The sequence below is a fragment of the Gobius niger genome (genome assembly GCF_951799975.1).
Source record: "Gobius niger genome assembly, chromosome: 22".
Lineage (NCBI taxonomy): Eukaryota > Metazoa > Chordata > Actinopteri > Gobiiformes > Gobiidae > Gobius > Gobius niger.
Window position 1 is genome coordinate 7754116 of NC_136873.1, and position 23319 is coordinate 7777434.

At 35.3% G+C, this 23319-nt stretch overlaps 2 protein-coding genes across 2 annotated transcripts in view; both read right to left on the reverse strand.

Moving 5' to 3' along the window:
* Nucleotides 1–23319, reverse strand: part of phpt1 (phosphohistidine phosphatase 1) — a 207046-nt gene that overhangs the window by 169625 nt on the left and 14102 nt on the right. The gene's annotated exons all lie outside the window — the stretch shown is intronic.
* mamdc4 (MAM domain containing 4) overlaps nucleotides 1–23319 on the reverse strand; it is a gene marked incomplete at both ends in the record, with an annotated part of 34413 nt that overhangs the window by 3271 nt on the left and 7823 nt on the right. The window contains 21 exons of the mRNA XM_079581100.1: nucleotides 824–929; nucleotides 998–1122; nucleotides 2422–2547; nucleotides 3861–4010; nucleotides 5649–5739; nucleotides 5813–5940; nucleotides 7136–7273; nucleotides 8229–8442; nucleotides 9286–9413; nucleotides 10805–10936; nucleotides 11876–11980; nucleotides 12561–12669; nucleotides 12736–12875; nucleotides 14615–14752; nucleotides 14824–14916; nucleotides 15984–16097; nucleotides 17159–17249; nucleotides 17508–17767; nucleotides 19354–19512; nucleotides 22219–22341; nucleotides 22418–22651. Of these exons, the coding sequence (XP_079437226.1) occupies nucleotides 824–929; nucleotides 998–1122; nucleotides 2422–2547; nucleotides 3861–4010; nucleotides 5649–5739; nucleotides 5813–5940; nucleotides 7136–7273; nucleotides 8229–8442; nucleotides 9286–9413; nucleotides 10805–10936; nucleotides 11876–11980; nucleotides 12561–12669; nucleotides 12736–12875; nucleotides 14615–14752; nucleotides 14824–14916; nucleotides 15984–16097; nucleotides 17159–17249; nucleotides 17508–17767; nucleotides 19354–19512; nucleotides 22219–22341; nucleotides 22418–22651 (2904 nt within the window). The remainder of the gene's footprint in view (nucleotides 1–823; nucleotides 930–997; nucleotides 1123–2421; nucleotides 2548–3860; nucleotides 4011–5648; nucleotides 5740–5812; nucleotides 5941–7135; nucleotides 7274–8228; nucleotides 8443–9285; nucleotides 9414–10804; nucleotides 10937–11875; nucleotides 11981–12560; nucleotides 12670–12735; nucleotides 12876–14614; nucleotides 14753–14823; nucleotides 14917–15983; nucleotides 16098–17158; nucleotides 17250–17507; nucleotides 17768–19353; nucleotides 19513–22218; nucleotides 22342–22417; nucleotides 22652–23319) is intronic.

The window sequence follows — 23319 nt, forward strand, 5'->3', positions numbered from 1 at the left end:
TGTCATCTGCCATTTTTTACACATTGAACACAATCTGTCGTCCAAGGGTGATATTGATATTGTTATTTTTTGTCATTTTTTTGTCATTTTTTTGTCATTTTTCTGTCATTTTTTTGTCATTTTTTTGGTCATTTTTTAATCAAATTTTTGTCAATTTTTTGTCATTTTTTGTCAAATTTTCATTGCATTTTTGTCACATTTTTGTCATATTTTTGTCATATTTTTTGTCATTTTGTCACATTTTTTTGTCAAAAAATTGACAAAAAACCACAAAAAACACAAAAAATTGACAAAAAATTAACAAAAAATGACACAAAAATTGACAAAAAAATTGACAAAAAAATTGACAAAAAACGACAAAAAAGACAAAGAAAGACAAAAAAAGACAAAAAATGACAAAAAAACGACAAAAAAGAACAAAAAAATGACCAAAAAATGACCAAAAAATTGACAAAAAATGACAAAAAATGACAAAAAAAATTGACAAGAATGTGACAAAAAATGACCAAAAAAATGACAATAAATGTCCAAAAATGTGTTGAAAAAAATGATGACGTGAGGAAAAAGTTCCATTTAGATGAGTTTTGTACATCTTCCCTTTCAAATGAGGTGCTACACTGGCCTACAGGATTTGGGCAAAGCTGAACTAAGGTTAATATTGCTTGTAATGCATAGACGATCCACCAGGGGGTGCTGTAGCGCCCTCAGCACCCTGGGTCCCCACGGCCTTGACATAACGGTAGTAGCAATAACAGCATAAAGATTTTCCCTCTGTTACTTTCCACCACTGTTAAAGTAAAAAAACAGATAAACCAGTTCATACTTTTGACCGAGTCTGTCTGTCGTCCGGCGCAGTCCACTCCCACAGTGACCTCGATGTCGTCCAGAGCCACAAAGTCACGAGCGCCTTTCACCCCGTCCAGGACAATCTGACAAGAACAGCATGAAATGAGCAACAACATCATTTCACATAATAAAGGATGGAATGGAGAGTGACCTGGTATTCCAGAGCGGACGTGATGTCGACGTCGAAGCGCCTCCAGGACCCCCTGGTGTCGATGGTGCTCAGGAGCGCAGTCTTCTGCCCTACAGTCAGGCTCCAGACCTTCAGCTCACTCACCCCTGAGACAACAACAGGTCACTACACTGAATGTACATTTATCCTCCTGAGATGTTTTTTTTAAATCTTTATTTATACAGGGAAGTTACAAGACTCTCTTTCTCATGAGCGCCTGGTTTCATTGCAAAGAAGAACAATACAGTATTTACAATAAAATGTTATAAATATCAATTAACCCCTTAACTCCCACCTGAACCGAGCACATTATCTCCAGTTTGGCTTTAACTCAGTCCAAAAGCTTCTGGAAAAAAGGTGGGGAAATAGCAACAAAACTGAGACGAAAACAATGATGGAAATGTGACAAAAAAGTGACGAAAAATTGATGAAAAAATGACAAAAAAATGATGAAAAAATGTGACAATAAAATGACAGAAAAATGACAGAAAAATGACAAAAATGACAAAAATGACAAAAATTGACAAAAATGTGACAAAAATATGACAAAAAAAATGACAAAAAAATGATGAAAAAATGATGAAAAAATGACGAAAAAATGTGACAATAAAATGACAGAAAAATGACAGAAAAATGACAAAAATATGACAAAAAAATGACAAAAAAATGACGAAAAAATGTGACAACAAAATGACAGAAATATGACAAAAAATGATGAAAAAATGATGAAAAAATGATGAAAAAATGACAAAAAAATTGACAAAAATGTGACAAAAATATGACAAAAAAATGACAGAAAAATGACAAAAAATGACAAAAAAATGATGAAAAAATGACGATAAAATGACAAAAAAAAATGACAGAAAAATGACGAAAAAAATGAAAAAAATGTGATAAAAAATGGACAAAAAAATGACAAAAATATGACAAAATATTGCAGAAAAAATGACAAAAAATTGACGAAAAAATGACAAAAATGTGATAAAAAATTGACAAAAATGTGACAAAAATGTGACAAAAAATGGACAAAAAAATGACAAAAAAATGACAATAAAGTTACAAAAATGAGTTGAATACCCGACAAAAAAATGATGGAAAAAAAAAAATCTGGTGACGTGAGGAAAAAGATCCTCTCGGTTCAGGCGGGAGTTAAGAGGTTAAGTAGTTCAGATTTGTAAACAAAGTGGAAAACCGGGCGGCCATCTTGTGATTGTAGTAAGTCATATAAAAATATATGATGGTGATAAAATGTCAGATGGTAGGTGAGGACTCAACAACCAAGCGTTCTGATTGGGGGTCATATAAAAATGAAAAAAAGACTTAGATGGTGATAGAATGTCGGATGATCAGCCCGGGAGAGAGTAAAGCGTAAGTCTATTTACATCATATCGTCCCCCCACACTCACCTGAGTAAGGCATGTAGGCCCAAAACTTCAGACAGGTGCCTTTAGTGGGCGGCAGGTGAGGACTCAACAACCAAGCGTTCTGATTGGGGGCCGTCCTGTCGCTGCTGGATAGAAACAGGAAGTGTCCTGAGGAGAACGTGAACTCATTAGTCGAGCAGCTCATCCCACGGTGGCAGGAGGATCACACATGGACAATGGACACGGAGCCGAAATAATAAAGTCATGACATGATTTCATTTAAATGGGCCTAGATGGCATTAAAAGAATGTACTTTCAATCCTCTACTTGTTCCAGCCATGTCTTAATGTGTAGAATGAGCTCAGACCCTCATGCACGAGCTTAACCTCTTAACTCCCGCCTGAACCGAGAGGATATTTTTCCTCACGTCATCAGATTTTTTTTCCATCATTTTTTTGTTGGGTATTCAACTCATTTTTGTAACTTTTTAGTCATTTTTTAGTCATTTTCTGTCCAATTTTTGTAATTTATTTTTGTCAATTTTTGTCCAATTTTTATAAATTTTTTGTAATTTTTTTGTCACATTTTGTCAATTTTTGGTCATTTTAATTGTCATTTTTGTCACATTTTTGTAATTTTTCCGTCAATTTTTTATCAATTTTTTGTCATTTTTTTGGTCACATTTTGCAATTTTTTTGTCACATTTTTATCACATTTTTGTATTTTTTTGTCAAATGTTTTGTAATTTTTTGTCAGTTTTTTTGTAGTTTTTTGTCAAATTTTTATCGCATTTATGCAATTTTTTGGTCAAATTTTGTCAAATTTTTGTCATTCAAATTGTCATTTTTGTCACATTTTTGTTATTTTTCCATCAATATTTGATCAATTTTTTGTCATTTTTTGTCACATTTTTGCAATTTTTTTGTCACATTTTTATCACATTTTTGTAATTTTATTGTCACATTTTTTGTCATTTTTTGTTAATTATTTGTCATTTTTTGTCATATTTTTACCACATTTTTGTAATTTTTTTGTCATTTTTTGTCAATTATTTGTCTTTTTTTTTTTGCCATTTTTGACACATTTTTGTAATTTTTTCGTCATTTTTTTATCCAATTTTTGTCTAATTTTTTGTCACATTTTCATCACATTTTTGTCACATTTTTTGTCATTTTTTGTCACATTTTTGTAATTTTTTCATACATTTTTTGTCAATTTCTTGTGACATTTTTGCCACTTTTTCATAAATTTTTCATCACTTTTTTGCCAATGTTTTTTCACTTTTTTGTCAAATTTCCATAATTGTTTTCGTCTCAGTTTTCAACTGGAGAAAATGCGCTCAGTTCAGGTGGCAGTTAAGGGGTTAATATAGAAAATGCAGTTACACATAAGACCTGAGGTGGCAGTAATGAGTATAAATGATCAACTTATCTCTCTCAGAACATGTGTGTTTATGTGCGGTGTTGAGGAGCCAGTCTCACCCTCCTCATGGCCCAGGGTGTGGTCAGCCTCTGGGACGGGGTAGTGCGTCTCTGCCTTGCGACTGGTCAGCTCCCAGTCCAGCCGGTCTTTGAGGTGGTCCTGGGTGTTGCTCCAGTCGCACATGCCCTTCTCCAGACTGCACTTCGAACCTGACGAGCAGAGAAATGAACGTACTCTGACCATGTGTGGCACTTCAGACATACGGTCACTGTTGTTATTTTAAAAGAACTTCTTCCAAATCTATCAGAACATGACAATACATGACACATTTGAGTCGTGTTGTTTGATGTTAAACTGTGTCATGTTTAACAGAATAAAAATGCTCCAAAATGACAGGAAAATGACAAAAAAATGACAAAAAATGTACAAAAAATGACAAAAAAATGACAAAAAAATAACAAAAAATGTACAAAAAATGACAAAAAAAAAATGACAAAAAAATGACAAAAAAAATGAGAAAAATTTTTACAAAAAAATTACAAAAAATTTACAAAAAAATTACAAAAAAATTACTAAAAAAATTACAAAAAATTACAAAAAACCCGACAAAAAACCCGACAAAAAATGACAAAAAAACGACAAAAAAATGACAAAAAATTTTACAAAAAAATTACTAAAAATTATTTAAAAATTACTAAAAAAATACTAAAAAATGACCAAAAATAAACAAAAATGACAAAAAATGACGAAAAAAGACAAAAAAATTGACAAAAAAATTACAAAAAATGACAAAAAAAAAGACAAAAAAATTACAAAAAAAACGACAAAAAATGACACACAAATTTACAAAAAAAATGACTAAAAATGACTTTTTTTTTTTGACTAAAAAATGACAAGAAAATGACAAAAAATGACCAAAAACGACAAAAAAATTGACAAAAAATGAAAAAAAAAAAATGACAAAAAAAATGACAAAAAAAACGACAAAAAATGTCAAAAAAGTTTACAAAAAAATTACTAAAAAATTACTAAAAAATTACTAAAAAAATGACAAAAAACCCGACAAAAAATGACAAAAAAATGACAAAAAAAACCGACAAAAAAATGACAAAAAAATTTACAAAAAATTTACTAAAAAATTACTAAAAAATTACTAAAAAATTACTAAAAATAAACAAAAATGACAAAAAATGACGAAAAAAGACCAAAAAATTGCCAAAAAATTTACAAAAAATGACCAAAAAATGACAAAAAATGACAAAAAAATGACAAAAAAATGACAAAAAAATGACAAAAAAATGACAAAAAAACGACAAAAAATGACACAAAAATTTACAAAAAAAATGACAAAAAATGACTTTTTTTTTTGGACTAAAAAATGACTAAAAAATGACCAAAAATAAAAAACAAATTACCAAAAAATGACCCAAAAATGACCAAAAAGACAAAAAAATTGACAAAAATGACCAAAAAAAATGACAAAAAAAAATGACAATACATTTCCAAAAATGACTTTAATACCCCCCTCAAAAAAAATTGAAAAAAATCTGATGACGTGAGCAAAATAAATGTGTCAGCCCTGAATGTCAACCTTGAAAGGGGCAAGAGCCTGATTAAATACACTAACCCTGCCCTACCTTCTATCACTATCGCTGGGTGAAAATCAGCCAAACATGTGCCTGTGGGAAAAAGTGTGTTTTGGAGGAAAACACCCAGGCCATTAGATAGATAGATAGATAGATAGATAGATAGATAGATAGATAGATAGATAGATAGATAGATAGATAGATAGATAGATAGATAGATAGATAGATAGATAGATAGATAGTAGTTCGGGCTCTTCTAACCTTGAGATTGACACGGATGGGATGAAATATGGATGTCGTCAATGGCAACGTGAGTGTTTTCACCGCCAGCTCCGATCACCTCGAACTCCAGCTGCAGAATCACAGATGCAGATGACACGTGACGGTAAAGGAGAGAGCGTCCACATCACTCACGGATCATGTACCTGCCAGTCGACGAGGTCACTGGAGATGTCGCCGTGGCCGTGGCGCCAAACGTCTCCCTGGTTCAGATCATTGGAGAAGATTTTCACTCGCGGCCCTTCCACCGGCTTCATGTAAACGGTCAGAGAACCTTCACGACACAGGAGAAAAGGCCTTAGTAATGGAACGAGATGTCTATAAAGGCATGGATTGGACAGAAAAGCTGGATACACCTGGGATGCCGTCCTGGATAAGGCTACTGACGACTACTCCGGCCTCCTCCAGCCCCAGCCCTTACCTACCTGCTCTTTTATCCTCCTAAGATGTTTTTTTTTTATCTTTTATCTTTTTATCTTTTTTTAATCTTATCATTTAACCCCTTAACTCCCGCCTGAACCGAGCACAGTTTCTCCAGTTTGGCTTTACCCCAGTCCAAAATCTTCTGGAAAAAGGTGTGAAAATGGCAACAGAACTGAGACGAAAACAATGATGGAAATGTGACAAAGAAGTGAGAAAACGTTGACGAAAAATTGACGAAAAAATGACGAAAAAAGACAAAAATGTGACAAAAAAATGACGAAAAAATGAAAAAATATGACAAAAAATGACAAAAAAAGACAAAAATGTGACAAAAAATGTGACCAAAAATTTACGAAAAATGTACGAAAAATGTACGAAAAATTTACGAAAAATGTACGAAAAAAAGACAAAAATGTGACAAAAAAATGACAAAAAATGACAAAAATGTGACAAAAAAATGACGAAAAATGGAGGAAAAAAAAGACAAAAAAAAGACAAAAAAAAGACAAAAAATGACAAAAATGTGACAAAAATGTGAGGAAAAATGACAAAAAAATGACCAAAAAAAATGATTAAAAAAATTTGACAAAAAAATAAAATTTGACAAAAAATGACAAAAAATTGTGACAAAATTTGACAAAAAAATAACAAAAAAATTGACAAAAAATTACAAAAAAACGACCAAAAATGTGACAAAAATGTGATAAAAATGGACGAAAAAATGACAAAAATGTGACAAAAAATGACTACAAAGTTACAAAAATGAGTTGAACACCCAACAAAAAAAAGGAAAAAGATCCTCTCGGTTCAGTCGGGAGTTAAGAGGTTAAGATATTTGTAGGGCCATCTTTATGTTAAGTAGTTCAGATTTGTAAACAAAGTGGAAAACCGGGCGGCCATCTTGTGATTGTAGTAAATCATATAAAAATGAAGAAAAAAAAAAGACTTAGATGGTGATAGAATGCCTACCTGTCCCACTCTGACCTCCTCCAGCCTCAGCCCTTATCCATTATTATACATTTCCAAGTAAAGGAGCCTGAACCCACCGGGACTGTCTCCGTCCATGAGGTACCAGAATCGAAGACACTCAGTGCGGGACGTCCCATAGTAGACGGGGGAGGTGAGGGAGGACACGGCCCCGGAGGGAAGCACGTCTGACCCCGAGTCCACCATCATGTAGTAACCTGGGCAGAACAACATCATGAGAAAGGATCAGGAATGTTTGATTTGATTATTCAACAAATTATTGAGTGATTTAGTGCCCAACAATAATTATGATGAATTTGCTACCATTAACTCATTGACTGCCAATGACGTATATAAACGTCAATTCGGTTTTCAATGGTAACAGCTGCAGCAAAGCCTTGAGCATGTCTGGTGTTAAAATCTTAGTTGTGCTGCCTAATGCTGACTCAAAAAAAGAACTACAAGTTGTTTTATTGAGTCACTAAGTGGCAGCATTGCTCTTTCGTTTTCTCAGCGTTTTGGTCAGAAAACAGCATTTTGACAAGACAATAACTGAAGAATGGAAAGAGGTACACACAAACTTTTTTCTTTAGATGAAAGAAGAGAGTCTAATCTTTCTTTTTGTGGGTTTCGTGTTGACATAGACCTAGACCTAAATATTCTGTGGGTCTTGAAAAAACAGCAGTGGGGAGCTCTAATTTGAAAATGGCTGGCAGTCAATGAGTTAACTGTGAACTGGCCTTATTTCCAGGTCAGGTTTTTTTGTACCCCATGAACTGAACTGACGGCGAGCGGGTATGAACAACCTTTTGTTTTGTTTGTTCCTTGGATTATGGACTGTTTTTTCCCCCCCAACTACCCCAATAAGGATTATAAACTAAACTTTAAAGCAGTACTAAGCAACTCTTGCTCCTAGAGGCCATGAGCGCAACTGCAGGTGTCGTAGCAAGTTGCGATTTTTTAACTTATTAATTGTCTTGGAGAGTAAATCCTACACTGACAGGAAAGACAAAGGGACAGAGGGATTTTGTTCATCCAATTATACAAAGGAAGTAACTTTTTTCACTCAAACTTGGCTGTAAATACTGTTTAAAGTGACGCTAGCCCACAGTTAGCTTTGCCCGTTAGCCTGTTAGCTTCTTCTTCGTAATTCTAATACGTCAGGCGCCTCACCCTGCGCAGTCTCCAGGGTGTGGTCGCTCTTTGGGCCCGAGCCGGTCAGGCCGTTGCGGTGGCGCCAGCGCCCCTGTCCCGCGCTGCTGAAGTCACAGCGGGTTCCCTCAAACGAGCACCTCCTCGGCAGAGACGTGCACGGGGTGTCCGTCAGCGCCACGTCGTCTACGGCCACGCGCCCGTCGAAGCCGGAGCGGACCGCCTCGAACGCCAGCTGAGGAGATGCACGACAAACACATACAAAAATTATACAGTATCTCAGGTACACATTCACGTCTTGTGTTCATTTGCAGCTCGGGGGTGAAAGCCTTTCTCACAGCTGCCCTGGGGAAGAGAAACATTCTTTCTTCCAATGGCCTCATTATCATCTATGTACTTTCCCCATGTTAGGAATTTGTTTCATACTGGTGTAAATGAAAACTCACGTGCAGGAAGTAACAAACGGGAACCCGGGCCGAGGGGGGGACGCTGCGGAGGAGCTGATCCGAGCGTAACTTTGACACAGATTTAGCCACTTTTCAAACCTCCAGTGACGATATTTGGATATTTAATAAAGTCACCATCGCGTCTTCAAAGCACGTCCAGCTGCTCCGTGTGCAGGTCAGTCCCACGCCTCAAAATAACTCCTCCCATCAGCGCGAGCGTCTCGTCTTCTCTCGGGTCAGTCTCATGATCGATCACAAACACAAACGCTCCGTCTAAACTCGCCTTTTACACGAGATAACAACAAATAATCCGGTCCTTTGGTAAAAACGAAACAGAAACCTGCAGTGACACTGATGTCAAAGCTCCGCTAACAGCAACGAAACACTTCCTGTTGTCCCGACAAAATAAAAGGCGTCAACGTTCCAGCCGCTGGGAGAGGGTTTGAAATGTTCATTAATAAATGAACCTAATATTTTAGGTGCAAATGGACACAAATCTCGTTTTTTCTTCGTTTTCCTGGTCGTCCGTTTTGCTCAAATAGAAATAAAGGCCTGTCTCTAATTGTGGCCTGGTTCCAATAAAGGCCTGGTCCTAGATGCCCCTTAGAGCATTTACAGTATGTGTGTCTTACCCTGAAGGGGGTGAGCTGGTGGGGCACTGGGCAATGGGCCTCGTGCCACATGTTCCCATGGGCTCCGGTCCGGGACCACAGGGTCAGCTCATAACCAAAACCATCCAGCAGCTTCACATTCAGGGCACCTGCATCAGCCAGAGATGGTGCACAGACACAGGGACAGTCAGATACATGCAGTCAAGGGGTCAAGCTAATGGAGTGACACTCTAAACAACTTGAATAGGGGGGCCTGAGTTTTATATAAAGCAGTTATACACGTTTTTTTGTTTACACTGTGTAAACAATTGTAATGCAAATTGTATTCCAGTGTCAAAAAGGTAAAACAAAATATATTTTCAATGAAACTCATGGATGGTTTTGTGTCTCGGGGCTCTCGAAAGTGTGTGTCTGGTCCGTGAATATTAACCTCTTACCACCCGCCACAACCGAATCCATTCTCTCCTCTTTGCCATTGTCGTCACTTTTTATTTCCCTTATGTGTTTTTGTCACTTTTTTATGGCAATTTTGTTACTTTTTTGTTATTTTTTTGATGCATTTTTGTCTTTTTTTGCTGATTTTTCATCTTTTTTTGTTTGTTTGATTTTTATCTTTTTTTTTGCTGATTTTTTATCATTTTTTGTCATTTTTTTGCTGGATTTTTTATCTTTTTTTTTTGCTGGATTTTTGTCATTTTTTTGCTGATTTTGTATCATTTTTTGTTGTTGTTTTTTTGTCGTTTTTTGCTGATTTTTTATCTTTTTTTTGCTGGATTTTTGTCATTTTTTTGCTGATTTTGTCATTTTTTTGCTGGATTTTTGTCTTTTTTTTTGTTGGATTTTTGTCTTTTTTTTGTTGGATTTTTGACTTTTTTGTTGGATTTTTATAATTTTTTTGTCTTTTTTTTGCTGGATTTTTGTAATTTTTTTGCTGGATTTTTGTTATTTTTTTGCTGGATTTTTGTTATTTTTTTGTCTTTTTTTTTGCTGGATTTTTGTCTTTTTTTGCTGGATTTTTGTCTTTTTTTTTGCTGGATTTTTGTCTTTTTTTGCTGGATTTTTGTCTTTTTTTGCTGGATTTTCGACATTTTTTTTGCTGGATTTTTGTTATTTTTTTGTATTTTTTTGCTGGATTTTCGACATTTTTTTTGCTGGATTTTTGTTATTTTTTGTCATTTTTTTGCTGGATTTTTGTCTTTTTTTTTGCTGGATTTTTGTCATTTTTTTGCTGGATTTTTGTCATTTTCTTGCTGGATTTTTGTCAACCGCTGAAAAAGGACGTTCCACATTATAAAGCAGACCATTTTCAATCAATAAGGGAAAGAAAAAGGATCTCTCTGCTGATGAAAAGCGTGAAATAGTTGAATATTTTGGTCTAGGTGTGAAAACCTTCGATATTTCTTGAAAGATGAAGCGTAATGAGGACGGTTTCTGCCAGACAAATACATCAGATGAATAGAACAGCTGCTACAAAAGGTATTTGAAGCTGCTGGACCATCCGTGAGTTTCACTGAATCTTTTGTTTTGTTTTTAAACCTACCTGTGTTCGGCCCGTAGAGTTTGTAGTAGAAGGAGAGGCACCTGTCGGCCGTCGGTTGTAGGGTGTACGAGAGGATGCGCCCGAACGCACCACGGAGGGAGGGGCTCCACAAGTCCACGACCAGACTTCTGCCTGGGGGAGGAAACGGAGCCATTAGGACAGCAATAAAACACTTCCGGTTTTGGATCAGTGATAGGAACTTTCCTAAGGTATGTTGTTGTTTTTGTACAACAGTTCAAATGCTAACGTTAGCTCTGCTGCTAGCCATGTCTAAACTTTAAAGGGGGGGGGGGTATTATGCAAAATGGACTTTTTCAAGCTTTACATCATGTTATTCTGTCACTCCCTCATTAAAAACATGCCTGAAGTGTTGCCTTGGCACATTCACGTATTTCTGAGTAATCTGTAAAAACTCTGATGGCGGCCATTTTAGGGATAGGTTTGCGTTTGCCTGAGTCCTCCTAGGAACGCCCCCACCTCCTGGAGACGCCTCCGAGCTTTCGTCACCAGCCGAGTAACCAACCACTGCTCCTCAGCAGAACCCCCTCCCCACTGATGCCACAGACAGCGTGTGGAGGGGGCGTGTCTAAAGGCTCAGAGGTTCTTAAAGAGACAGAGGCCTATTTCAAGACATTCACTACAGACATTTTGAGAGAGACATTTTATACAAGGCAGTTATTCTAATTTACTGCATTTACAGACCAACAGAAGGTTTGGTCATCATTGTAGTGTTTATCATCATTGTAGAGTCAATTGTGAGGGATATATTCAGGGATAGGCTCGTTTTGCTTGAGGGCAGATTTTCTTAATTGTAAAAAGACCAAGGGTTGGACCTGCCAATTTTAGCCCAACGATAGCTGTCTGGTATTGGGGAAAAAAGTTTTTTTCCCCTTGTTCTCCCAATTCCCCCCCCCCCCCCCCCCCCCCCCCCCCCCCCCTTTCAGCCACATTTCCCCCAAATCATCCCCCATTTCTCACACATTATTGATCCATTTTCTGGTTCTAGACAACAAATATTTGAGCATAGGCATTGTTCAGGTATCGCCATCGAAAACAAAAGGTGAATGTTACCAACGCTGATGGTGTGGTCCATCCCCTGCAGCAGCGTCCAGTCGAAGTTGTCACCGGTGTCCTGGTACCACCCACACAGCCCCTCCTCGAAATTACAGGACAGCCCTGGAACAAAACACACAAGGGTCAAACATTACGGGCCGGGAAGTCCTTCGTACTTACAGTGGTAAATACAAGTGATAATAGTGGTACTTCTAGGTTGCTGGATTTTTGTCACTTTTTTGTTGGATTTGTCACTTTTTTGTTGGATTTTTGTCACTTTTTTGTTGGATTTTTGTCACTTTTTTGTTGGATTTTTGTCACTTTTTTGTAAGATTTTTGTCAATTTTCTTTTGGATTTTTGTCTTTTTTTGTTGGATTTTTGTCAATTTTCAGTTGGATTTTTGTCACTTTTCTGTTGGATTTGTGTCACTTTTTTGTTTTTAAGTATGGTGGTACTTAAAGGATACTATAGTGAGAATTACCAGGATGAATTGCTGCTGTAGTATCCTTGAATTACCAGTAAGTAGCATAGTAAATAGAAGTACAACCTTCATGACTAAGAGTTACCCCTGTATCTCTTAGTAATGAGAGATACTGTGGTAACTCTGTGACTCCCTAACCCCAATTACTAGTACTTACCGGCCCGTAATGTAAAGTGTTACCAACATATGTAATACCAGTAATGTAATATAATCTGACTTACCGGTTGGAGAATAGGGGAAGTACTTGTCATTACAGTACTGGAACGTCACATTTTTAACTTTGATTTGGGCCGAATTATGCAGCTCTGCCAGTTGAGCCTCAAATGCCAGCTGGGGAAGTAAAAGTACATGTGTTAGCGATGAGCAATGGCGTCAGTTGTTGATATTTAGGAGCACCTGGAAGCGCGCTCTCCTCTGCCCGATGTGAACGACCGTGTGGTTCCAGGATCCCGCCTCCGACCCGGTTTTCCCTCCAAACTCCCAGACTTTGGGCAGAGGTCCGAGCAGACTGTCCATCACGCGCACGGACAGCTCCCCTGTAAGTCATGAAGAAGTAAACTCAATAAGTCACACACAGCAGGCGAATGGGGATTTAAATATGCAACTTATCGTTTCAATATATTTTAAAGCTTGGAATTGATTGAAAATGGTTATTTGTTGAAGTTGTAGCATTAGGAGGTCATATTTACTGAAATCAAAAGATGTTTAAATCAGAAACATCTTAACGTTATATTAAGTTATATTTTACCATAGGAGCCCTTGGCCCTTAGCGTAATTGTGCACTTCCACAAATACATATTTTAACCTCTAACCACCCGAGTGCATTTTCCCCAGGTCGACTTATTTATTTATTTATTTTATTTGTATCATCAGCAAAAAGAACGGGAAAGGTGGTCGTAGAAACAGAAGCAAAATCATTAATATAAATAATAAATAATAGTGGTCCCAAAACTGAACCTTGTGGTGCACCATACTCCACGGAATTCCTTTTAGATTCATGTTTTTTTTTATACTGGGCTTTACCCAAATCTAAAAGCTACTGGAGAGCAACAATGTAACGCCTCATTTGAAAGCTAAGACCTACAAGAGTGATGGAAACTTTTCGTCACGTCATTTGTGTCATATTTTTGTTGTTTTTTTTCCATTTTTTTTCTATCATTTTTTCTTTCCCTGTCTTGGGATCAGCAGAATGTTGCAATGTAAATATTGATGATTGTAAAGTCACTGGAATATGATAAAATGACTATATGTCATATCTTCTTGATGAATGTATCTATTTCTCAAGTACAAAAGGGGGTCGGCACTAACACGCAGTGTTAATTTCGTCGACTAAAATATTTAGTGTTAATTTTAGTCAAAGTGATATTTTTGACGACTAAAACTGGACTAAAACTAAATTAAAAGTTTCTCATGAGACTAAAACTATGACTAAAATGTCCAGATGTTTTAGTCGACTAAAATAAGACTAAATAAAAATGAAAAGGAGAGACTAAAATCAGCCAAACTTCTATTGAGCGTCTGAAAGAGCCTCAGATCATGTAAATCCTCTGTTAAAGGATCAGCTCTGAGCTTTGTTCATGTGGAGCAGCTCCATGAAGCAGAGGAACAACATTAAATATGATTATAATGGATATTATCAATGCAAAGTCCACTAAATTAGTCTTAACTTTAGTCGACTAAATTTACTTGCAATTTTAGTCGACTAAAACTAGACTAAAATTGAAGATATAATTAACACTGCTAACAAGCTGAAGCTTCTGCCTACTCCTTTTGAGCATCATATCCACATTATTTATTTTTCTATTTGGCGATTCAACTACGCATGTATCTTTCTTTTGCTTGATTACTGTGCTGAACTCTGTTCCTATGAAGAACTTTGTGGAGCTCAGATGCTCAAATAAAAAAGATGAATTGAATTGAAAATAGAAAATTCTTAAATCCAATAAACTTGTGAGTTTTTGGAGAGTTTCTGCTTGTATTTCTTTGCAGGATGTTAGAATAACCTCCCAGAGCTGCTCTTTGGATGAAAACTGCCTCCCACCCTCATAGATGCTTTGCTTGTTGAGGCTCCAAAGGTTCTCAATAGGGCTGAGGTCAGGGGAGGAGGGGGTCCACATCATGAGTTTCTCTCCTTTCATGCCCATAGCAGCCAGTGATGCAGAGGTTTTCTTTACATTTTGAAGTTGTTTTACAGAAATAACATTCACGATATTCTAGTTTTCCGAGTTTCAGCTGTATGTGTGGGCGGAGACTACCTGGGAGGAGCTGAACCCACCTATGTGCTCTGGGCTGCCGATGAGGGCGTAGTCGAAGCTGAGGGCGCAGGCGGGACCGGAGGGGCCCAGCAGAGGGGTCTTAGTCTGGGCTTCGGTCTTCTGCTGCCCCGCTGCCTCGGCCACATACAGGAACACCTCTGGGAAGAACCAAACAAAACACGGTCCATTCATGTCAGGGTGAAGAATAAAAAAGGACTCTGATGTTTACCTTTGGAGGAGGAGTTTTCGTGCAGGAGCCAGCCCTGACTCCCGACGCTGGAGTCTGTCCAACCCTGATGGCCCTCGGGATACGCAAAGTCACCTGCAACAAAGGAACATCAGAATCATATCATAACCTCTTACCCCCCGCCTTACACAAACAGAGATGGGAGTCCATTAACCTCTTTCCACCCGCCAAAACCAAATGCATTCTCTCCTCTTTGCCATTGTTGTCACTTTTTATTTCCCTTATGTGTTTTTTTTGTCACTTATTGTTTGTCACTTTTTTGCTGCTCTTTTTTTTCTGCTGAATTTTTTAAATTTTTTGTAATTTTTTTGTTGGATTTTTGTCACTTTTTTGCTGGATTTTTGTCACTTTTTTGTTGGATTTTTGTAATTTTTTAGCTGGATTTTTGTCACTTTTTTGCTGGATTTTTGTCACTTTTTTGTTGGATTTTTGTAATTTTTTTAATGGATTTTTGTCTTTTTTTTGATGGATTTTTATCATTTTTTGTTGAATTTTAGTAATTTTTTTGATGGATTTTTATCATTTTTTTGTTGGATTTTTATCATTTTTTGATGGATTTTTGTCATTTTTTTGATGGATTTTTGTCACTTTTTTGCTGGATTTTTGTCACTTTTTTGATGGATTTTTGTCCCTTTTTTGATGGATTTTTGTCACTTTTTTGATGGATTTTTGTCATTTTTTTTATGGATTTTTGTCACTTTTTTGATGAATTTTTGTCATTTTTTGGATGGATTTTTGTCATTTTTTTTGATGGATTTTTGTCATTTTTTTGTCCTTTTTGTCGCCTTTTTTGGTCACTTTTAAGCGTTTTTTGTTGCGTTTACATCCTCATTTTCTTCTCGTTTTTCTTCATAGGTTAAAATCAGGTTCAAAAAGAGAGTCGATTTGGTCACGAACGTCACATTCCTATTTTATTTAATCAACTTTGAGTTCGTCCAAAGGTTAGTCAGTAGAATCAAACCTGAGCTTTTCCTTTGACATTTATATGTATATTGTGATTAACAACAAAAGGACTTGTTCTTTGTTATGGAGCTAAATCACACTTGTCTAATGACATGGCGCCCTCTAGTGGATTTAATGATCATAACTTTATTAAAAGAATATTCAAACAGTACATTTTTTCACATTGGGACGACACTGACCGCACTTGTTCTCGTCGTTCGCCCCGTCACAGTCCACATGGAAGTCACACATCTTCTCTGGGAAGGTGCACGGGTCTTTGGGGGATTTGGGGATATTGGCCAAGGTCCAGTTTTCTGAGCAACACAAGAAGGGACAAGTCGGAATAGATACGACAAACACTGATATGACATGGATTTAACCTCTTAACTCCCGCCTGAACGGAGCACATTTTCTCCAGTTTGGCTTTGCCCTAATCAATAAGCTTCTTGGGAAAAAACACCAAAATAGTCACAAAGAATGAGAAGAAAACAAGGATGTAAACGCGACAAAAATGTGACAAAAATTCAACAAAAATGTGACAAAAATTCAACAAAAAAATGGCAGAAATGTGACAAAAATGTGACAAAAAATTACAAAAATGTGACAAAAATTTGACAAAAAATTTACAAAAAATCAACAAAAATGTGACAAAAAAATGACAAAAATTCAACAAAAATTTGACAAAAATTCAACAAAAATGTGACAAAAATTCAACAAAAATGTGACAAAAATTCAACAAAAAATGACAAAAATGTGACAAAAATGTGACAAAAAAATGACAAAAATTCAACAAAAATGTAACAAAATCTCAACCAAAGAGTCACAAAAATTCAACAAAAATGTGACAAAAATTTAACAAAAATGTGACAAAAATTCAACAAAAATGTGTCAAAAATTCAACAAAAATTCAACAAAAATTCAACAAAAATTCAACAAAAATTCAACAAAAATTCAACAAAAATTCAACAAAAATTCAACAAAAAAGGGGGTTAAAAATCAACAAAAAAAATGACAAAAATTCAACAAAAATGTGACAAAAATTTGACAAAAATTCAGCTAAAAATCAACTAAAAAATGACAAAAATTCAACAAAAAAAATGACAAATATTTAACAAAAATGTCACAAAAAAGAAAAGAAAAAAAAACATACAAAAGGTGACACAACACAGCAACAATGCGAGGAAAAAGATCAGTTTTGTGGGTCTTAGCTTTCAAATGCGGTGTTACACAGGCCTATGTAACAGCCAAAGAGGACAGACTGCATTTGGTTTAGGCGTGTGGTAAGAGGTTAAAGATTATAGACTTTTGTTTCACACATTTTAGAAGCAGTCAGATTACTTTCATTTGCACACGAGGATGTCATGAGTTTTTGTACCTGACGATCTGCGACATTCCGGAGACAACACGATGCTGTCGACGCCGATGCCTCCGTAGGCAAAGTCTCTGATGGCGGCCATGATTACGATCTGAAATCACAAAGACCAGACTGGTACGGATCAACTCGTCTAAGCTCAGGTATATCACTATGGCAAAACGGTGGCCTGGTCCTTTGAGCATTTGTAAATATTACTTTCATCATCTCGCAATCTGTTCTGGTGGTGCTAAAACAGCTTTATAAATGATTAAAGTTTGTACCAGTGACTTACTAACTGCTCAATAGTGTGTAGAAATCAAATGTATAACAAAGATTGGAGAGTTTTAACTATTTTGCGCAGGAATCTGACCTGAAACGAAGCGTTGGTGACGATCTCCACCTCGGCTCGCACCCAGAGGTCTCCCAGAGCTCCGCCCCTTTCCCACACGGGGTAGATGTTCTTGTCGGCCACCAGCACCGTCAGCCCTCCGGAGCGCGGGCCGAACTGGTGCGTGTACATCACCATCTTGCAGGGGTGGGAGCTGTTGGTCGGCTGGAGGCGTTTGCTTTGAAACGCAGCCCAGTCCTTTTTCAGGCCCGACTCCGGGACGGTGACATACAGGAAGTGACCTGGGGCATACATGCATTTCTCAGATGTGGCTTCATAAAGTAGAAATGGTCAAAACCTCTTAACTCCCGCCTGAACCGAGAGGATCTTTTTCTTCAGGTCATCGGATTTTTTTTCCATCATTTTTTTGTTGGGCGTTCAACTCATTTTTGTAACTTTATTTGTCAATTTTTTATCAAATTTTTGTCAATTTTTTATCAATTTTTTGTCATATTTTTGTAATTTTTTCGTAGATTTTTAAGCCAATTTTTTGTCAATTTTTTCTACTTTTTTTGTCAAATTTTTTATCACATTTTTGTAATTTTTTTGTCACATTTTGTCAAATTTTTGTCATTTTTTCGTCAATTTTTTATCTAATGTTTGTCATTTTTTGGTCACATTTTTGCACATTTTTTTGTCAAATTTTTATTAATTTTTTTGTCACATTTTTGTCATTTTTTCGTACATTTTTTGTCACATTTTTATCAATTTTTTTGTCAATTTTTTCTACTTTTTTGTCAAATTTTGATCACATTTTTATATTTTTTTGTCATTTTTTGTCACATTTTTGTCATTTTTTCGTCAATTTTTTATCTAATGTTTGTCATTTTTTGTCACATTTTTTGTCATTTTTTTGGTCATTTTTTCGTAATTGTTTTGTAATTTTTGTCAATTTTTTTATTAATTTTTTTGTCACATTTTGTCATTTTTTTGTCATTTTTTGTGATTTTTTCGTCAATTTTTCATCACATTGTTGTCATTTTTTGTGACATTTTTGTAATTTCTTATCCAATTTTTTATCCAACTTTTTAGTCAATTGTTTATCAAATTTTTGTCATATTTTTGTAATTTTTTCGTAAATTTTTTATCAATTTTTTAATCAATTTTTTGTCACATTTTTGCAAATTTTTTTGTAAAATTTTTATAATTTTTTTTGTCACATTTTTGTCATTTTTCTTACATTTTTTGTCACATTTTTATCAAATTTCTTGTCAATTTTTTCTACTTTTTTGTCATTTTTTGTCACATTTTTGTCATTTTTTCGTCAATTTTTTATCTAATGTTTGTCTTTTTTGTCACATTTTGGTCATTTTTTGTCACATTTTTTGCCATTTTTTTTGTCTTTTTTTTGTCATTTTTTCGTAATTTTTTTGTACTTTTTTGTCAATTTTTTATTAATTTTTTTGTCACATTTTGTCAATTTTTTGTCATTTTTTGTAATTTTTTCGTCAATTTTTCATCACATTTTTGTCATTTTTTTGTTACATTTTGGTCATTTTTTGTGACATTTTTGTAATTTCTTATCCAATTTTTTTTCCAATTTTTTTTGTCATATTTTTGTCATTTTTTCATAAATTTTTTGTCAATTTCTTGTGTCATTTTTGCCTCTTTTTCATCAATTTTTTGTCACTTTTTTGTCAACGTTTTCTCACTTTTTCTCACATTTCCATCATTGTTTTCGTCGTTGCTATTTTCACACCTTTTTCCCAGAAGCTTTTGGATTGGGGTAAAGCCAAACTGGAGGAAATGTGCTCGGTTCAGGTGGGAGTTAAGGGGTTAATGTTGATACAATAGAACCTGCTGACGAGTCCAGACGCTGTAGCTTTACCTGCCGCGGTGTTGGTGGAGTGGTCCCGGCCCGGGCCTTTCATTGGGTCTGTGATGGAGATGTTCTTCTGGTTGGTTCTGAACCACAGGAGACTAGAAATAGACCGGAGATCCCACATGTCACACAGGCCGTCCTCAAAGTCACAGAGGTGGAAGTCGCCTGCACATAAATATCAAAAACATAGTGAGATATGGAGGAATGCAAATATTTCTACAGTTCTGGTTAATTTACAATGATGTTTGGCTGACGAGAGATTGTTCACAGACAGAAACCAAAGACAATGCTATTCTGCAAAATTGGGCGAAACTGAGGAGTGTGATCCCTCTGTAATTGGAGCACACCCTCTGATCCCCCTTCTCAACCTCTTAACTCCCGCCTGAACCGAGAGGATCTTTTTCCTCACGTCATCACATTTGTTTCAATTATTTTTTTGTTGGGTATTCAACTCATTTTTGTAACTTTTTTGTCTTTTTATTATTTTTTTGCAAAATTTTTGTTTTGTTTTTTTGTCAAATTTTAATCACATTTTTGTATTTTTTTGTCAATTTTTTGCCAATTTCTTGTGACAATTTTGTGACATTTTTTGTCACTTTTTTGTCAATGTTTTATCAAATTTTTATAACTTTTTTTTTGTCACATTTTTGTGATTTTTTTGTAAATTTTTCATCACATTTTAATCACATTTTTGCCACATTTTTGTCATTTTTTTGTCATTTTTTGGTCTATTTCTTGTGACATTTTTGCCACTTTTTCATACATTTTTCGTCACTTTTTTGTCAATGTTTTATCAAATTTTTATTACTCTTTTTTGGTCACAATTTTATAATTTTTTTTGTCAATTTGTATCACATTTTTGCCACATTTTTGTCAATTTTTTGTCAATTTTTTGTCAATTTCTTGTGACATTTTTGCCACTTTTTCATCCATTTTTGTCAATGTTTTATCACATTTTTTGTCATTTTTTGTCATTTTTGTCAAATTTTTTGTCAAATTTTTATCACATTTTTGTAATTTTTTTGTTATTTGTAACTTTGTAACTTTTTTAAAAAGTTAAAAAAATGTAACTTTTTGTACTTTTTTTGGTCATTTTTTGTCACATTTTTGTCAATTTCTTGTGACATTTTTGTGACATTTTTGCCACTTTTTCACTTTTGTTGCTATTTTCACAGCTTTTTTATCATTTTTGGTCACAATTTTATCATTTTTTTGGTCAATTTTTATCACATTTTTGCCACATTTTAGTAATTTTTTTTGTCAATATCTTGTGACATTTTTGCCACTTTTTCATACATTTTTCGTCACTTCTTTGTCAATGTTTTATCAAATTTGTATTCTTTTTTGCTCACATTTTTATCATTTTTTTGTCAATTTTTATCACATTTTTATCATAATTTTTGTCGTTTTTTTGTCAAATTTGTATCACATTTTTGTCAATTTTTTGTCAATTTTTCGTCAATTTTTTGTCAATTTTTTGTCAATGTTTTATCACATTTTTATAATTTTTTTGTCACTTTTTTGTCATTTTTTTCTCATTTTTTGTCATTTTTTTGTCACTTTTTTGTCAATTTCTTGTGACATTTTTGTGACATTTTTGCCACTTTTTCATACATTTTTAGTCACTTTTTTGTCAATGTTTTATCACATTTTTATAATTTTTTTGTCACATTTTTGTCATTTTTTGCTCATTTTGTGTCACTTTTTTGCCACATTTTTGTCAATTTTTTATCAATTTCTTGTGACATTTTCGCCACATTTTTGCCACTTTTTCATAATTTTTTTTTCAATGTTTTATCAAACTGTCATTTTTTTGTCACATTTTTTCACATTTTTGTCATTTTTTTGTCACTTTTTTGTCACTTTTTTGCTCATTTTTTGTCATTTTTTTGTCACTTTTTTGTCAATTTCTTGTGACATTTTTGTGACATTTTTGCCACTTTTTCATACATTTTTAGTCACTTTTTTGTCAATGTTTTATCACATTTTTATTATTTTTTTGGTCACAATTTTATCATTTTTTTGTCAATTTTATTCACATTTTTATCACATTTTTGTCGTTTTTTTGTCAAATTTGTATCACATTTTTGCCACATTTTTGTCCATTTTTTGTCAATTTTTTGTCAATGTTTTATCACATTTTTATAATTTTTTTGTCACATTTTTGTCATTTTTTGCTCATTTTTTGTCACTTTTTTGCCACATTTTTGTCAATTTTTTATCAATTTCTTGTGACATTTTTGCCACTTTTTCATACATTTTTTGTCAATGTTTTATCAAACTGTCATTTTTTTGTCACATTTTTTTCACATTTTTTTGTCACTTTTTTGTCAATTTCTTGTGACATTTTTGCCACTTTTTCATACATTTTTCGTCACTTTTTTGTCAATGTTTTATCAAATTTGTATTCTTTTTTTTGTCAATTTTTATCACATTTTTATCACATTTTTGTCGTTTTTTTGTCAAATTTGTATCACATTTTTGCCACATTTTTGTCAATTTTTGGTCAATTTCTTGTGACATTTTTGCCACTTTTTCATAAAAAATTTTTTATCACATTTTTGTCATTTTTTTGGTCCATTTTTTGTCAATTTTTTGTGACATTTTTGCCACTTTTTCATCAATTTTTCATCACTTTTTTGTCACATTTCCATCATTGTTTTCGTCTCAGTTTTGTTGCTATTTTCTCACCTTTTTTCCAGAAGCTTTTGGACTGGGGTAAAGCCAAACTGGAGAAAATGTGCTCGGTTCAGGTGGGAGTTAAGGGGTTAAAGAGAGCTTGACCCTTTTGTCTATCCCAGTGGTTGTTGGAGGAAGGGAAACGCCTATTGTGCATGTTTTACGTTAGTCGCTCCTCGTCCGTCCCCTCACCACAGCCCTCCTCGTCCGTCCCGTCTCCGCAGTCGTCCGTCCCATCGCACGCCAGCCTCCGCTCCACACACGCCTCGTTCTTGCACTTCACGGCCCCGTCTCCGCACCCCGTCCCGGCAGGAGCTGCAAACACACACACCCTCTTTTACACACACTGTCCCGGGGCCACGCGGCGGCGAGGGCGTCGGGCGGGACGAACCGGGCGGGGCGCAGTGGAGGAAGCGCAGCTGGTCCAGAGCCACGTCGGCGAGCTCCCCCTGGGCCCGGTCGGAGTAGAAGACCAGCCTGAACGAGGAGGGGATCCGCCCCAGGAACAGCGTGGCCTCCTTCCACCCGCGCACGCTGCTGGGCTCGGGACGCCACACCACGGCCTCATCGTAGACCCGGTGACGCACCGACGCCCACAGAGGGGCGGGGCCCAGACCGGTGCGACCTGAGAGCAGAGTGATCATAGGGCTGAGTCAGGACATGGGAGTTCAGGGGGAGCTCGGTTTAAAGGCGAAAATCAGCCTGAACCGAGAGCGTTTTCTCCTGTTCAGCTTTACCCAAATCCTGTAGGCCAGTGTGACGCCTCATTTGAAAGATCAGATCTACAAAACTCATCTAAATGGATCTTTTTCCAAAGTTATCACATTTTTTTTCCATCTTTTTTTTGGGGGGGGGGGGCTTTCAACTCATTTTTGTAACTTTTTTGTCATTTTTTAATCAATTTTTTTGTCATTTTTTGTCATATTTTTGTTACATTTTGTCTTTTATATTTATTTAATTTAATTTTTTTTGTCATTTTTTGGCTTTTTGGGGGGGCTTTCTTTCATCACTTTTTTGTCAATGTTTTATCAAATTTTTATCAAATTTTGGTCATTTTTTGTCACATTTTGTCTTTTTTTTCCCAAGTTTTTGGGCTTTTTTTCGTCACTTTTTGGTCAATGTTTTATCAATTTTTTATCACATTTTTGTCACATTTTTTGTCACATTTTTCGTCACTTTTTGTCTTTTTTTTTTCATTTTTTGGCTTTTTTGGGGGGATTTTTTCCGGCACTTTTCTGTCAATGTTTTTATCAATTTTTTATACAATTTTTATCCATTTTTTGTCATTTTTTG